This window comes from Sander lucioperca, chromosome 7, assembly GCF_008315115.2.
Source record: "Sander lucioperca isolate FBNREF2018 chromosome 7, SLUC_FBN_1.2, whole genome shotgun sequence".
Lineage (NCBI taxonomy): Eukaryota > Metazoa > Chordata > Actinopteri > Perciformes > Percidae > Sander > Sander lucioperca.
The window spans coordinates 1,773,087-1,791,056 of record NC_050179.1 but is presented as its reverse complement, the minus strand read 5'-3'; the positions used below and the strand labels follow the sequence as shown (position 1 = coordinate 1,791,056).

Below are 17,970 nucleotides of genomic sequence, written 5' to 3'. Positions count from 1 at the left end.
TCCCTTCTGTCTGTCTTTGCACACCACCTATGCAGCGTATTCCAACTTAGAAACACAAGACAAAGCACACAAACATGCAGTGTTGACGCTAGTAAAGATAGGAGCATTAACAGCACACATTGCAGTCACATGTGCACATGTTGTGACTGGGTTGTAAAAAGCAGCAATTGAGAAATGAAGTAAGCTGTTTTTATATCTGTCTGCCTTCCTGTTGTTTATGTGTGAAAAGCATGCCCTTATGGAAGCAGCAGGGGGGCTCGATTTGGGACTTAATTGTTCGGCCGACATACGGTCTGACAGTGTTAGCGAGATTTAACAACAATACGCCTCCGCTGGCGTTCTTTGCAGGTGTGAGCGCGGCAAATGTTTTGGCCTTGCAGGCCCTGTTGCTAATGAAAGTCCTGTGGCTGGATTCCGGCGAGGTTGAGTCACGTCTGTGATCTATGTGTCTGATAAGTGCATATCTAATGAGGCTGTGAGCACTAGTGGAAGGAGGAGGAGGAAGGCTGACAGAGTGTTTCCCACAGGTATTGACAGATGCCTTTTTGTTTTTGCCATAGGCCCTGACTCCATAAATCCTGCCTGTGTAATGATAACAGTGCCACCCTGCCAGCAAGTGAGTGAGAGAGACAGTGTAGGAGAAGAGAGAAAGAGGGCAGAGGTGGGAGGAAGAGGAGGAGGTGCTGGTGGTGGGGGGGACGATGAGGAGAAGAAGAGCGGGGGGCGGTGAAATGGGCCTTTTCTGCTTTTTAACACACACTTGGCAGATGTCAAGCCATAGGGTTGGGCTTTGGGAGAGAAAGAGGAGTATAAGTACTGTTGTAGTGTCACAAATAGAAAACCGTTAGCCATCCACTCTTCCCTTTCAGCTTTCAGTGTGCTCTCAGCCGAGGTTTTCAGCCAGGACTGCTGTCTGGGCACTGAGTCGGAGGCTTTGTAAAAATAGTCCCACCGCTGTTGTGATAGATGCAGCTGTACTGTAGCGACAATTGGGACAGGCTGGATCCCTCCAACCCCAGCTCCCACCCACCCTCTCTCTGTCTCCCACCCCTCCTCGAGGTAGAGAGCGTCAGAGCCTGGTGGGATGTGTGCTCTTTTCGGGGAAACTGAGCTGCTCCGGTCTTCAGGGGTCCTGAAACCCAATCCAGGAGGAGAATAGCCCGGCCATGCCAGAGAGCCGATTTCCTTTTCAACAGAGTCATTTATCACTGACCCACCCTTCGCTTCTGACACAGTGACGTGTGTCATTTATCAAACAGGCTTTACCAGACACACAGAGAAGGGAGGTGGATAGGGGGCAGAGAGGAAGAGAAAGAGAGAGTGAAAGAGGGGAAAACAAGACAGAGAGTGGACTGAGAGAAACAAAGAGAAGGAGAGGAATGGAGAATGAGCTGCAGAGTCAGTGGAGAGAGAAAGAGGAATGGAGAGCTGGGAAAAGAGACTGTCATTTGTGTGTGTGTGAGAGTTTTTCCAGGGAAGGGTGAATTTTCCTGAAACCCTTTACCAGAAGCATTTGGTAGGTGAGATTTTTTCGAGATGACAGGGAGGATTGAATTACACTGAGTTGTGTTTTGACGAGTGACAGAATGTTCTTCCATGACACGTCTCTAGATGTCTTAATGAAGAGGAGAAATATGTTTTGTGAGTGCACAAAGTCCGACAAGTGTGATGGTTACTCATAATATATGCACAGCGAACGCACCTAGGGGCGCCGTAGAGTTGTGTGTGCGTGCACGCACGCATGGCCATATGGTGTCAATGTTTTGTGTGTGTGTGTGTGTGTGTGTGTGTGTGTGTGTGTGTGTGTGTGTGTGTGTGTGTGTGTGTGTGTGTGTGTGTGTGTGCTGCTCCCTGATGAGCAGGGCTGACAGGTATCACTCATGCAGCAGCCTGGCCTTTAAATGAACCCGAGCTGCTCTGCTCCCCCGTGGCCCTAACAGGCTCTCTCCAAGATGGATGCTTCTTTAAAAATCAGATTAATGATGGATACCAGGCTTATAGTGCCATTTATCATGAAGAATATTATTTAGGCCGGCCGTGTATGGCTGTAACTGGAGAGCCAGGACGAGAAGAAGCAGGGTGGAAAGCCTTAGACAGACACTCACTGCATGATGGATGGCTGAGCGCTCTCTCTGAGTGTTACTAGACACCAGTGCCGCAGCAGTAGGCCATAATCAGATAGCCCAGGGATGTTTATCCCGCAACTACACTACCCAGATTGCCTTGCCTGGAGGATTGCTTTATGAAAGGTATCGTCTATCATTATTATCATCTTTAAAAAGTTGAAGTTGGAATCATGAGAAAACTCTAGACACTGAAGGGCACGTAGACGCCTCAATGGAGTTCATTGCAATTGTACATTATAAAATGATCCATTGGATCCAATCTAACTGACTGTAATGATTACCTAGAAGTTTCCATTAAGCTTTGCCCAGAAGAGTCCCCTGCCCCGTGTCATTCCCCAACCATCATGAATAAAAGAGTACAGTGAGAGGTCAAGGCAAGGCCAGCTCTGCCGCTGCTACAGAAAAGGGAGGAAAAAAAAAAAAATCTGTTGTTTTGTTTTTCGTCCTCCTCTTGTTCCCTCTCTCTGTCTCCTACCTCCTCCTCCTCCTACTCACTACTGTGATTTATGGTGGCCATCCATCTTCAGGCTGCGTCCATCACCTCCTCGTTGCTAGGCGATCATGGCAGCAGCTGTGTGTTGTGAGAGGGGTTTGGTCGTCCCACTCCCAAGCCCGACTTTATTCCCTTCACCCCCGATTCAACTTTACACACAGTCCCAGTTTTTGTTCCAGCTACAAGCTACAAACCTAACCCCAGTTTCAGACCTGAACCAATCCCTTATTCTCAACTGTATCCCCAGTCTGTGCCAGCTCTTTACTCTAGGTGAATTGTAGAACTACAGTAACCCTTGTTTTAACCCCAGCCTTAAGGTGTTAGCACTTTATAGGACTTTATAGGACTTATAGGACTTTTTCTTAGCTCCTATCTTCACAGTTTTAGCCATCAATCCAATATGGCATGATAACATTTTACTTAACCTACTTTTAAAAAGGCAATGCAACAACTTCGAAACATGTACACCCTGGCTTGACACAGGAATGATTAACTAAGACAGTTTGGGTTCATGGGACAAAGAAAACATGAGTAGATCAGACAGCTTTTAATAGATTCAGTTATAAGCTGTTATGAAAACATTCCGTTGAACTTTCCATTGACTAAACGGATCATTGTAAACTATTGTGTGACTTTGACCCACTGTACTTACCGTTGTTTTAGCACGTGCTGTTTTGCAATGCAGTTGACAACAATAGGACACTTCAGGTACATTAAGTTCCACTGTCAAATAGTTTAGATTATTGGCTTTAAATTGACATGTTTAAACATATGGTTTATGGTTCTACTAAACTAGTGTTTGTAAGTGTGTTGTGAAGCTGAAAGTTATATAGCGGAAGAGTGAATTCACACAGCCTGATGACCTCTTTTAACAACATTTATATATGAGGCCTAAACAGGTCGAGTAGTTCTGCTTCGTGGAGCTTTGCTTGACAACTGGCTGAGTAAGGCTCAAAGAAAAGAGTGAGAGATAGAGAAGGAGACAGAGATGTGGGATAGTTCTAGGAAGTCCGCCTGACTACATATCATCAGACAAGGCAGGCTCTGTGTGTGCACGTCGGACTGAAACACCACCTTCCCGTGGCATCTCGATCCTTACCGCCCTTGGTTCTGCACCTGCGGAAGCTGGTTGTGTTTTTTTTTGTTTTTTTCCCCCCTTTTTTATCGCTTATTGTGGCTGTGTCAAGTTTAAAACTGGGACTGGAACTATGAGTCACCTCGTTCTCTCCTCTTGTACGTTAGAGTTAGTAACGGGAGGTCTTTATGTGTCTGTGGCTCGTCTCATGTCAGATAAACAAGATGAATTTTCAGGTCTTGAAGGTCTGTATGTGCAGCTGGCAGCTTTGAGGTCCACTCATAACAAAACAATCAGCAGAGGGTTGAATCTATTCAGTCTCTCTCTCTCTCTCTCTCTCTCTCTCTCTCTCTCTCTCTCTCTCTCTCTCTCTCTCTCCTCTTACTATGTGCATTGACAAGGTTCAGCCCTAAGCTTTGCCTGGGGCCAGAATGATCTCTCTGTTTTTCCCATCTCCCATATCGCACATCCTGCACTACAATCGGCGGACACAATGTATTCACAATGCCATCAGGGGGTAGAGAACACACACAAATAAAAAAAACTGACAAAGACATCCATGGTCGCTTGTAACATGATAGCCTGTGTAAGCATAATGTACTGTAGCAGCAGAGTTATGTATAAAAAAAAAAAAACTAAAAAAAATGAATAGCACAAGATGGCCTGGTCATATCCGGAAAAGCGAATTATGTCAGGACTTATTAATATTTCAAATGGCCGCAGATCACCTGTTGCATATTTTCTCGTGGGACTTTCAACCAGCCTGTAAGGATCAAAGGGAAAGGAGGGAGAGAACTAAGTTTGATTGAGTGTGTTGCTTTGACAAATGTGTGCAACAGAAAGGCATTTTAGGTATGTTTCTGATCTGCTGCTATTTTGACAGAATGGGGCTGTTTTACACTAAATTATTCTAATCTATATTTTAGGCTGCTGGGAAACTTGAGAGAGTGAGTGGAAGTTGGTGGTTTGTGGGTTTTTTGATTGAGACTAAGGTGACTTCCTGTCCTGTAGTGCTCTGGAGTTGTTTCCTGTCAGTAAGAGCCCCCCCCCCACCCCCACTGCTGAGGGGCCGTGAAGGTTTAAGGGCGTCAAGGTCCGGTTAAAATACATGTCAAGAAACACTCTCATGTTGTGACACAGTTTTCAGTTTAACTCTCTCCTTTCAGAGCCCCCCCCCCCCCCCCCTCCAATCTGATCACAGACTGACTTCAAATATCTCAAACAGCATGTGATCAAAGATCTTGGCAACTACGCCTAACCTCCTTTCCTCTGTTCTTCAACTGGATAATAGTAATAATAAATGACTTTATTTACTGTATATGTTATCTTTCATACGAGAAATGCAGCTCAATGTATATAGGACAACATTAAATGATCATGCATTTTTTTATTTATTTTAGCTATACCTATATAAACAATAATTTTGCAATAGCATTAGTTTCTGTTTTATTTTCTTAAAGATCCCCGTAGGATGTAAATTCAGCGTTCTTATTCCTCACTTCTATCAGTGTAATGCACGAACATGTATACATTGACTTGACATTATACATTACATTTCTTTATGAAGTAGGCAGCACGTTATTGCACATAGTAGTAGCTTTGTGTGAATTTAAACAGATCCTCTTTTCACTATATCTTTGCACAACAATTTCAGAAAAATCTGTCATCTATGCTATTTTTAGCGTAAAAAGCACAGATGAAATATTGTACTACACTGATGACTGCTCAAAAGGCCTCACCTTTTTTTTCATACCACGATTGCCTGTGGCAAGGTTGTCCCTTTCATTTTTTCAGAGACCAAGCAGTCATTTGAGTATGAGGGTCAGAAACAGGTAGAGTTTTTAATGACACATCCTGTTTACCCCACTGCTGTTGGGTGTGATCTGGCTCCCAGACTGTTTTCCCAGCTGTGCAGGCCAGACCAGGAATATACACTGTGGTCATCAATTAAAGACAGATTGAAGAAAAGGGACAGGACTTAGTAGTAGCTTAATGAAGAGGTATAGGATTGTGCTTTTCACAAAGATATTCAAATGTATTTGCTGATTTGAGCTGAGATAATCTGGCAAATAAAGAATTGCATAGATTTCTACTTGAGAAACACATGATTGATTTTTTTTTTTTTTTTTAGGTCCTCTTATTATCACTCGTGCATACGAGGCCTATTTAAAATGCAGCATCAAAAACAGCAGCTTTCAGCAGCGCTTGAGGAGAAATAACCCGTGGGACAGAGGGAAGGAGACAGAGAGAGACACTGAGAGGCTCTGCTTTAGAGGCAGCCACAGCACCTTCCTGCTTAATCACGCCCTGTCCCTGCCCTGTCTGTTGTTCCTGATCGTCAGAGCAGCACTGCAGTATTTCTATCAGATGATCTCTCCCTCCTCGTCTGCGGCCCTTATGTTTATGAAAATGATACTCCACAGGAATGCCTCCTGCATGCCAACATGTCACTGTCTTTCCTCATCGCTTGCATCTACGTGCGTGTACGAGTGTGTTTGTGTGTTTGAGAAAAGGGCGCTGGTGTCATAACCGACTGACTAGCTTTATTTATAATTACGTGGGGGTGTATTTGACGTTGCGTATCTTAAAGTGAAGTGTGTGTTTCTGCATGTGAGACTTATTTTCTGCAGCTTTTGTGTGAAATGTGTTATTGCTATTTCTGTGTGAGCCGTGACTGAGATGTTGATTGTGTGAAAGTGCATCTCCTACTCTTCTACCCCACCCCAAGGAATCAATCACGAAACCTAATGATTCTTGTCTTTCTCCCACATGGCATCAGCTCACTTTATCATAACATGAGCACACTCTCTCTTTCTCATTTACACATACACACACACACACACACACACACACACACACACACACACACACACACACTAGGAAAATTCATACATTGGCCCTACACCATATGCTTAGATATTAGTTAAGACTGCAATCCAAGAGTATTGTTGTATTCATAATCCTCTTCTTTTTTTTTATTCTAAGGGAGCCTCAATACTCCCATCACATTTTATTAGCTTGATAAATCACCTCTGTTGTCAGTCAAGCCAGGGAGAATAATTGGATGTGGTTGTCGCCCTGTGTGATGGATTATCAGTCATTGGGGATTAAATTAACAGATAGTGCTCAGACATAATGGTTTTTGTTTTGCATTTTAAATTGTCTGGAAACATGGCTATACTCTGTAGGTTTATAGCAGGTCCTTTTGGACTCCTCTCCCCCTCTGTGTGCTATCTAGGCTTAATGACAAATGAACAATAACATATAGGGTCGCAGTTCTATTAGTATGAAATGTAAAACATTTACTGCCAAGTTATGTCACAGAGAGAGCCCTGGGAGAAGGTTACCGAATGTGATAACATGACGTAAAATTAGATATGGCAATAGTTTGATGAAATAGCTAGACAATGTGAAGAAATATGTGGAATAAGAGAAAGGTGACCTGACAACTTGGTCAAGCGGTGTGTCAGGCTCGCCTGATGCAAGCTGACATCCGTGACCAGCTAGTCAGGACACAAACACATTAACTACCTCATCCTGGCTGGATTTCCTCTTTCAAATGAGAGTCTGACACGAATGCCTTCCAGAGGAGAAGCGGAAGAGAAAGTAAAGGAAAGAGGGTGTGGGCAGTCGCTTGAGCGCTGGTAGCAGTGAGATATCTCCCCTTGCGTGTTTGCCTGAGCGTGAGCGATTTACCTCCTCGACCCGTTCTCCTACCAGACCCCTCCCTCCCCTCCACATTATCATAATTGTGTCCAGAACATGAGGGGCCGGGGAAGTGATCATGTCATTTTATTTACACCCTGCTTGGCCTTTTTTACAAACGACATGCCACTGACTGCCAAGAGGACTGGGGCCCGACGACATCTTTTGATCAGGGCTGTCGGGGCCTATCAGCGGAGAATGGCAGGTAATGGATACCCAGTGACAAACCAAATCTCCGGGAGGACGGAGAGTGGGCTGCACCTGCCAGGTCTCCATTAGGCTGGCCTCTCAGTGGGGCTGCTTGCTTACTGTGCCCCCAGGGCCCAAATCAGACCAGCGCCAGCCGCATGGCTGCCTAGAGATTGGCTGTTAGCACTGGAAATGAGAGTTATTTCAGCTATGACATTTTTGTTTAGACTGGACATGAGTGCGTGGGGTGGGTGGGGGGGAATGAAGGATTTAGTCACAGTGTGTGTGTGTGTGTGTGTGTGTGTGTGTGTGTGTGTGTGTGTTTGCCTGTTTACATCCACATGCCCAAGCTCGACTGTATGAGTGCAGAAACTATTAAAGCGTATACCTACCGCTTTCTTCGGGCATTTGTCTTAGTTTACAATATTGTCCAAATGGCCGCGGACCTGTCCACAGGCTATTTGCTATTTTCAGAGATTATTTGTTTTTCCTTAAGTTGAGTGGTTTTGTGAGTGAGGTGGACAGAAAATGAGGGAGGGGGCATGGTGACACTGTGGGAGAAGGGGGTGAGTTGTGGGTGAGTCGTCGTTACTCTAGGTGGGTGGACACAGAAGTTTGTGTGTATTTTTGTGTGCGTGGCCCAGCAGTACATGTACACACAAACAAATGCACGCACACACACACTTATCATCTCTCTCCATGTAAGCAGTGGGCACCAACATGCAAAGTAACAGATCGCTTATGTATTGCCGTCATGTTGACGCTCATTCTCACCTCGTCCTCTTTATCCCTCTCTTCCCTCGGCCTCCCTTCTCCCTCCCTTTATTTTGTTCATTTTTTTTTTATCAGAATCAGAATCAGAAAGGGCTTTATTGCCAAGTACGTTGCACATACGAGGAATTTGTCATGGTGTTGTTGGAGCATGTCACACATACAAATATAAGAAGGATAAAAAGATATAAACAATATAAGTATAAACATATACACACAGTACGTATTAATAACGATAAAATAAATTTAAATAAATAGTAAAATAATATGATCAGTGAAATGTATTTGTATTATGTTTCCCTGACACTCAACACCTGTTTAGACTGGCTGAGATTTGCTTTTAAGAATGGAGCTTGAATCCAGAGTTTTGACTGCCTTCCACATGTTAAGGAACTAATGAACTCACTTCCGTCTAGATGACACTTTAGAATGTCTATTTCACATGTCAAACAAAATTCTGACATCCCTTCCCTGAAATTATTCTGTGTGTGTGTGTGTGTGTGTGTGTGTGTGTGTGTGTGTGTGTGTGTGTAATCAGAGAAGAGGCAGATGAAGAGGCGTCAGACATATTAACTGACAGATGGAGGTTGATCCAACTCATTTATTACCCCAGAGGAGAATGCCACAGTGAGATTGGGCTTCATTAATTTCAGATTTAGTTTTCATTTCAAGCTGTTGCGCCCTGAGATAAATAAAATGGCGCATTATGTTTTTGCCAAGATATTTCTTTTTTGTTTTTCTCCAATAGAAAGAGTGAAAAGAGGGGAGGCATAAGTTCTGTGTGGCTGGGGTAGTATATAAATACAGGCTCGCCTAGAGGAAAATAACACCTCAACGGTTGATGAGGTGAAATGGGATGACTGTAATTTCTCAGCTCAGCTTTAAAGGCTCCCACACAGATGGCTCATTTATCCCTGGGAGTCCTCGGGCACACATAGCAGGGAAACTTTTTTCTCCAGTTATTCTAACATAGCGTGTTCACTCCCTGCAATTTAACTCATCTCTTTCTTTCTCTCTTTGTCTCCATTCTCCTTGCAGCCTATTCTCCCGAGGAGTTGACAGAGCACACTGTGGAGGATGAGGAGGCGGAGGCAGACGACCTGCCCTCAGCCCCTCGGGATGACCTCCCCATGAAAGATGAGTTTGTGGAGCATGGTCTCGGTCTGGCCAAGGAGCAGGCATGTGACCAGGAATCAGCTGGTGCCGCGGAGCTCTCAGGACAAGAGATGGACAGTGAGTCACATGTGAGTGAGACAAGTGACCGTCTCTCAGACTTCGAGAGCCCCTCCAGAAAAGCCGAGGGCAACTTGGTCACAGCACCTCTGAATGGTGGCACTAAAACCCCTCCCATAGGCATGGACACCTTAGAACAAATGAAGGTTATCTACTCCAGCTTCCTGACCGGCCCCTTGTGGTCACCCCTTAACTTTAATTCCACACCGCCACAGTCGCAGGCCTCGGCTTCTACGGAGAAGCCAGCTCGCAGCAACAGCACTAGTAGCAGTAGTAGCTGCAGCAGCGGTAGCTATGACTGGCACCAGTCTGCAGTGGCAAAGACACTACAACAGCATCCTCCCCAGAGCCGTCACCCCGCTCAGTCTGAGCCCAGCCTCTTTAGTACAGTCCAGCTCCACAGGCAAAACCCAAAGCTGTTTGGCTCAATCTTCACTGGGGCCAGTAAATTCCGCTGTAAGGGCTGTAGTGCTGCTTATGACACCCTGGTGGAGCTGACAGTTCACATGAATGATACAGGCCACTACCGCGATGACAACCAGGACAGGGCAGGCAGCGGCGCAAAGCGCTGGTCTAAACCACGTAAGCGATCCCTGATGGAGATGGAAGGGAAGGAGGATGCCCAGAAAGTTTTGAAGTGCATGTATTGTGGCCACTCCTTTGAATCGCTCCAGGACCTCAGTGTCCACATGATCAAGACCAAACACTACCAGAAAGTGCCTCTGAAGGAGCCCATGGCCCCTGTGGCAGCCAAAATCATGTCTTCTAAGAAAAGGGGACTTGTGGGGTTGGACCTCATTACCTCACCACGTTCTAGAGAAGGAACCCCCAAAGCTAAGCACCAACAGGCAGACCTGAGTGAACACTCACAGAAGTCCTCATCCAGCCCCTACACTACCCCTAATAACCGCTACGGCCACCAGAACGGTGCTAGCTATACTTGGCAGTTTGAATCCAACAAATTTCAGATCCTCAAGTGTATGGAGTGTGGGAGTTCCCATAATACACTGCAAGAGTTGAGAACCCACATGATGGTGACAGGACACTTCCTGAGGGTGACCAGCTCTGTGGGAAAAAGAATCAAAACACTTCCTGAGGCCACCTCCCCCAACCCTAGGAGGGTTACCACACCTACTGAACAGAGGGTCCAGTCTGTCCCACTCGCACCCTCCACCTTCTCTCCTCCACCTCTTCAAACTACGACAACTTCCCCGGCTACCTCCCCTCCTCTTAAAGAAATCAAAAAGGAGGAGGTAGAGGAGGAGTGCACTAAGCAAGAGGCTGTTGGGAATGAGAAGCACGTTTCTGCTTCAGTTGGGAAGGAGGAGGATGTTGAGAAGGAGGAAAAATATGACATCTCAAAGTATAGCTACCTTACTGAAGAGGACCTGAAGGAGAGCCCTAAAGGTGGCTTTGATATTCTCAAATCACTGGAAAACACTGTGACATCAGCCATCAACAAGGCACAGAGTGGGAATCCAAGCTGGGGCGGCTATCCTAGCATCCATGCAGCCTACCAGTTCCCCAGTGCCCTCAAGCTCCAACAGGGCAGCATGGAAAAGAATTCCCCACTGAAGTTCTTGTTCAACGGAGGGGATGGAGCATTGTCCTCCCTTGCCAAGAACCAGCCCCTCATTTCCCCACCTCTTAGTCAGTCCTCCCCCTTCCCCAGCAACAACTTCCAGGCAATGGAGGATTTAGTGAAAAAAGTGACTGAGAAAGTAGCAAAAGTAGAACAAAGGGTGAAGCAGTTGTCTCCTAAGATGGAGAACCACCTCTCTCCCTGTAGTAGTGAGGCTGGAGAATCTCTTAAGGGAGGAGAGGCTGACTCACCTCGGGAATGGAGGGCAGTCACCCCAGCCAATAGCGACAGGGGAAGCCATAGCGACAGAGCATCCCCGGCAACAGAACCCAAGAGAGAGACAGCAGTCAAATCCCAGCTCGCCTCTACGTTGAGATGCAGTTCCACCATTATCACTGGCCATACTCCTCCAGAACAGCCCTTTGTCAACCCTCTAAGTGCTCTTCAGTCAGTAATGAACATTCATTTGGGGAAAGCAGCCAAGCCCTCCTTGCCAAACCAAGATCCCCTGAGCCTGCTCTCCAGACTTAGCCAGAGCATGGCTGAGAGGGCTGCTGTGGCCGCTCCTCCCTCACAGACCAAAAAGCCAGAAAGTGTAGTTGATAATAGCTTTTGCCAGCCCAGTGATGACCAGCCTATGGACCTCACAAAAGGGAAAAGCGATAGAGGAGGTTCTTTAGGCTCAGCCCCCCTAACCCCTTCATCCACAGCCTCCTCTATCTCCCCCTCCTCCCTTATCACTCCTGCAAAGCTAACAGTGGTCTCTCCCTACACATCCAGCAGCCCTCTGCATGAAAACGCATTGTCAGATATCTCAGACATGCTGAGGAACCTGACACAGTCCCACCATGTCCCAAAGGCTCCCTCGCGGTCCCGGGTCACAGACAAAGCCGAGATCGTGGGCTCTACTCACGACGACGACGACGTGTCCCTGCATGGCCACAAACGCAAAGGCCGTCACTCTAACTGGAACCCCCAGCACCTCCTCCTCCTGCAGGCCCACTTTGCCTCGAGCCTGAGGCAGACATCAGAGGGGAAGTACATCATCAACGACCTCAGCCCACAGGAGAGAATGCATGTGTCTCGTTTCACAGGCCTCTCCATGACCACCATCAGCCACTGGCTGGCTAACGTCAAGTACCAGCTAAGGAGAACTGGCAGAACCAAGTTCCTCAAGAACCTGGATTCCGGTCAACCTATATTCTTCTGTAGTGACTGTGCCTCACAGGTCCGCGCCCCAGCAGCGTATGTATGCCACCTGGAAGCCCACCTCGGGTTCAGAATCAGGGACCTGGCCAAGCTGTCCCCCAAACAGACTGTCAGGGACTCCCACACTCTCACAGAGAAACTAGTGCCCCTGGAGTCCTTGCTATCTCCACAATCACAAGATGAGTGCAATGGAAATGGGGCAGTGTACCGCTGCCAGCTCTGCGTCCGTAAATTTGCCACTAAGCACGCCATCAAACTTCACCTCAGCAAGAGCCATGGGAAGTCTCCAGAGGACCATCTGCTATATGTGAGCGAAGTAGAGAAACACTAAATTACTCTCAGCAGTAGACATACTGTAAAAAAACATGTGTAGAATGGGTGGTAAATGAAAAAAAAAATCTAAACAGAATATTTGAAAGTGTGGTAATGCACAAGGATGGCATGGACTACTGTTAAAAATGTCAGCACAATGTGTTTACATCGATTCAGTCTATAAACATTTCTAATTTCTCTGTATTTCAAAAGACATTTATTTCACATCAAAATATACTGTAGGTCAAAGATATTCAGCCTGATTTGTTGTTAGCTTTGTTGTCTTTCTCACTCTATGTACACCTTTTGGTAATGTGAGACAACAGAGGACAGATTATTTCATGATTATGGTGAATCTCTTGACTAGAAGGTCAGCTAATAACTTGAAATGTATTAACTTTATTGTATTTATTTTGTATTTTTGTGAGTTTGGTTTTGATTTGCTGGTAGACTGCATGTTCAACAAGTGTTACCGTTACATTTGTACAGTCCTGTCCTGTCCAGATTTTAAAATGCTCTTTCAAACTGGTCATTTTTTAACACCTATAACAGCCAAATGCCTGGGAAAGCTACTTAAAAGAATCTGCGAAACAGCAAAAGTTCATTGCTTGTTTTTATAGTTTTCTCTGTACAGCCTATTGATTTTCTTGCTGATTGTAAAAGTTGCCTTGTTCTTTATCATTGAGTAAGGGGCACTTAAAATCCAGGTCTGTGTAAAAATGTATATATAGTGTATAAGCTTACAACTTTGCTGTTTAAATTATGCATACTTGTTATATTTCCTAATTTAAGAGGACTATGACTATCCACTGGTGCAGAGCCTTTGAAGAAGATTAAAAGGACATTGTTTTGCACAATAGTTTTATAAATGTTATTTGATTAAAAAAAAAACAATACAAATATGTTAATGCCTTGTGCTTCTATGATTAAATTGAATTAACTGCTGCATAAAACATTAGTTTTCTTTCATGTTTACCAATCAGAGAAATTTGTAGATCAGGGTGCATTATGAATCTCTAATTTGAAAAAACAATATTTCAACAAGCGATGTTTCAAAGTTCGTCCCGAGTACTGACAGTATTGTCCAAAATGTCGTTTACATGCTGTTATCTGATTTTTCACCTGGCTTGCAGGAAAACAATACATCTTAGAGGAAAAACATACCCCTCCCAAATTGTTGTGCCACATTGTGATGACTAAGCATTTACAAATCAGCTGACAGATCAAGTCAGAAGATCAATCACAAGGCTACATACATCTGCAGAAACACTGAGCAGAACTTAAAAACCCTCTGCATTTTTATCTACACTTATCTTTGCAACTACAATTTGTCTAGATGTTCCTGGTGATTTCTGTGTCGTCGCGTTGTTGTGGGGTGGACTCGAGAGGTGCGAGCGGTGCCACTGCCTGCGAGGCGTCTGGCAGGTGGTGTGTGCTGCATGTAAACCACCAGATGTTTCTGAAACGAGCCACTGGAGGAGGAGGAGGCAGGCGGGCTGCAACAGCAGGCAGAGTGGGCTGATTACCACGGGGGCTTGGATGCCATCAGGAGCCCTGGGCACAGACAGCAGATCTGGCACACACCTGGACTCCAAGACTGTCCCTTGGAAAAAATAAAGCGGATCCTATATACGCGCGCTGAGACAAGCTGACAGTGGTGCAGAATGCACAGACAGGTGCTATTCCCACAAAGCAGGCTTTTGGATCTAACAATATTACTGGCAGGTGTTGACGCTATCAAAGCAGTCACAATTCAGGCTCATTGCCATGTAATGATAAAAACATTTTTTTTTTTAAATGTTTTTCAGTATGCATGATAAAGAAACACACACACATTGACTTGTCAGATTTTCTCCCATCTACCTTTGTCTTATTTGAAGATGCCTGGAGACACCATGTTCTTTCTGTTTGATGTTCCCAGGCCTTGCTTGTCATGATTGACTGACTGAGTGACTTGGGGCCGGGGAAGTTATCTGGTTACTATGGTGACGGCCATTTGCCCAGCCTCTAACCCTGCTCGCTCACTCAACAGAGGACAGCTCGAGTGGAGCACACCCATTTACTCTCTTAAATCTCATCATCTCGCTTCAGTTCCTCCCACCCGGGAACAGATTAATTAACACACACACACTGTGTCCTGACCCCGTCTTCTCACACAAACTCATTACCGCCTCAGACTTGCTCCCGGCCCTCCGACGTTTAGGATACATTGGTCTAACGTTATGGGAGAACCCAGTGATGACTCACATCTGACAAGCAGAATAAAGCCCTTAACAAAGGATGATAATTGAAAGATGGGATTCAGACCGGTAGCCATTGATAATGCAAATGAAAAAGGCCGGGCTGCCTTATTGAATATCTGGTGAGTTTTTGAAAGCTTACTGAGTCCTTGCAGATATCCCTCAGACATGATCAAATTTTTTTTTTTTTTTACAACACCGTACGTGTTGATGAATGCTTTAGTGATGGACTCGGGGTGACGATGGTTGGGGGAGTTAATGAGATAGTTGACACTTTGGGGGTTAATGAGGGGCTGGAGGGAGAGGGCTAAATGATTGGACTTCTGCTTGGATGAGCATTATAGTGGCTGCTGGAGGAGAGCAATGTAGACACTGTAGATCTGCTGTAGCCAATTATTTAACATGAAAGACACAAAACTCCTCTCAATTGTATTTTTTCCACAATAATAAAGAGGAGATTAGATGTGTTATCCATTGTTCTTTTGTCTTGACTATCCTTTAGGGCTGGGTAGTTATAGACGCCGATGCGCCTCAATGCTCCTAAAACAAAGTCAGCAGTGAAGGGGGAAGGAAGGAGGCGGACAGGACAAGGATAGGATAGGAGGAAAATGAGTCCCCCCACTCCTCCACTCCACAGATCTCCCATCAGCTCTTGTCATCCCTCTAATGAATATCAGTTAAATTGCTCTGTGGATCTGAGGAGTTTGGATGTCAATGTGATTTGTGTGAGTGTGGCGGATGGAGGGGCCCAGACTAATGAAAGGCGAGCCTAGCCTGACAGAGTGATGAGCATCAAGCCCATCAGACCAATCACACAAGAGTGGCTGACAGCACCGACAGACAGACAGCTGAGGAGGAGAGGCAAAGTATTTAGGAAAACAAAATGGCTGCCAAAATGATTGTGGATGTCTTTAGAGCACATTGATATATATCACTTCTGTCTCGGAGTGCTTGTGCAGTTGTGTAAACCGCTACGGGCAGCTGTGTCACACGCAGATATGTGATTCTGAAAAAAACACATAAATTGTGATTTCAGATTAAGATTTATAGAAGCCAGCTCTCTCTCTCTCGTGTGTTTTAATGCTTCGCGTTAATCAGAGAAAGTCTTAAAAATATCAACAGGTTAAGAGGATGAAATGGGTAAACTGCTATTAACAACAAATCCAATGTTCCTCTAAGTGTCTCTGGCCTGACATTGTAATTTGATAAACAACCGCGTCGTTGGCTACAAATAAGCTTCGAGCCTCCCTAAATCCCTTGCATGCCAAGATGGAAGACAATGTAAGTCCATTCATGCAGCCTCTATAGGAAAGGTGACATGATGTCTTCTGACAGCAGCGGAGGAGTCGTGGGTAGAGCCAAGTTAGCTTCACCTTGGACCTCTGACCCCTGTCTCTAATGTATGGGAGGAGTCACACACATCTATGACAACCAATAGAAAGGTCATTTGCCTGTTTCCATTTAGAAAGAAAGTATCACCTTCACTTTCCACCACATTAAAGAAATCGCCTTTCAATATAATTTATGTAATTGCCACACAGGATTTAAGCCAACAATAACATGCAGAGATTTGTGAGAGAGCAAGTGGAAAAGAGTTTGAGACAGAGACGCAGAGAGAAAGAGACAGAGAGGTGAGTTTCCAAAAAGTGCGTTCGCTAGTGAGTGCAGGTTTTCGTGCTGCTGTGTTGCAGTGTGCTGCTGCTGCTGCCTGAGATAGCTGTCAGAGGCATTTTGGTGTGATATCTGACAGATTTGCTAAAGACACTCGTCTCAGGGCACTACTCTATATATCGTTAGTTTAATGCACAATGACATGACCAATTATAGCGAGCTCCATGCTCAAATAGCATGTCAAAACCTGTGTATCAATCCATTAGATCCTGTCTCCCATCACATTAAGTGGTACCTTTAGCTATCTGTTCGGCACGTAAAGGAAAATGCTGACGGAATGGAAAATCTGCCTGTGCTGTTCACAGAGCTGATGTCTTTTGGAGAAGGAGGTTGTCTCTCTCTCTTTTCTCTGCCTCTCTTTGCCGCTCACTTGCTCATCCCAGCCATGGAGCGGAAAAAAAAAAAAAAAAAAAAGCATAAACAGTACATCTAGAATAGATAATGGCCTGCATTGTTTACTTAGCTCTGAAAATGTATTGTGCAAAACTCTAAAATGCATTTAGGAGGAATCATTCACTCAGTGTAAAGCCTTGTTGACATTGGGGTGCTCTCAAAAGCAGGGGAAGTGTCATAACAACATCATATATCACTGTACCAATTGGAATAAGAGGATGTGATGTGTATTACTTGGAACAAACCAGTCGATTCGACCAGTGATCCGCCTCCCCCAGTATTTCTGCATCAACCTGCTTTGTCGGCCATGACAGTGGGTGGGAGGAGGTATGTGATTTAGTGCAGTTGGTCCTAACAACCTCTCTGTCCTTGTGACGAGGACACACAGCCTCAGGGCGCTGGCATGGAGGATGTGCCTTGGACCGCCTGGCACCTCGCCTGGCACCACGCGTGGCAACACGTCCACAGTCTGCCGCCGTTCTGATGGATTGGCCTGTCTCTGGTGCCACCTTCATGAAATCACTATTTGATTTGTTGTCATGTTTTTCTCCTTTTTTTTCCTGCTACTTGGGTTTTTTTCACGGGTAAGAACACCCTCTGGTCAGGTATTACAAGAGTGATTAAATTAACCTTCAATAAATCAGCATAATAGAGCATTACGTGTGAGCGTGTGTGCGTGTCTGCCCGACAGTATGAAGGTGTGCGATCAGGAGGTCAACATCAAATGTCCATCTATGACTACTGCACGAAACACAGTTGCCCCGTGGCTGAAGCTGCTCTTTCCAATGTGCCATTTCACAGGAAACACATCAATAAGGCGCGATTACAAGGCTGACAAAATTAATCTCAACTGTCATTTCATAGAGCTCCGGTTTGAGAGTGCTCTGATCAAGTTACATTAGTGGGAAGCTACTGAATGATTTGGAGAGAAATCAAAAACCATTTGACTTCCCTTCTGTTTGCCAAGGGCT

At 45.2% G+C, this 17,970-nt stretch overlaps 1 protein-coding gene across 1 annotated transcript in view; it reads left to right on the top strand.

The window, feature by feature from the left end:
- The window catches only part of tshz3a (teashirt zinc finger homeobox 3a), a 17,043-nt gene extending 3,395 nt beyond the window's left edge, over positions 1–13,648 (top strand). The window contains exon 2 of the mRNA XM_031283187.2: positions 9,398–13,648. Coding sequence (XP_031139047.1) covers positions 9,398–12,714 — 3,317 coding nt within the window. The 3' untranslated portion in view covers positions 12,715–13,648. The remainder of the gene's footprint in view (positions 1–9,397) is intronic.
- The last annotated feature ends 4,322 nt before the right edge of the window (positions 13,649–17,970 follow it).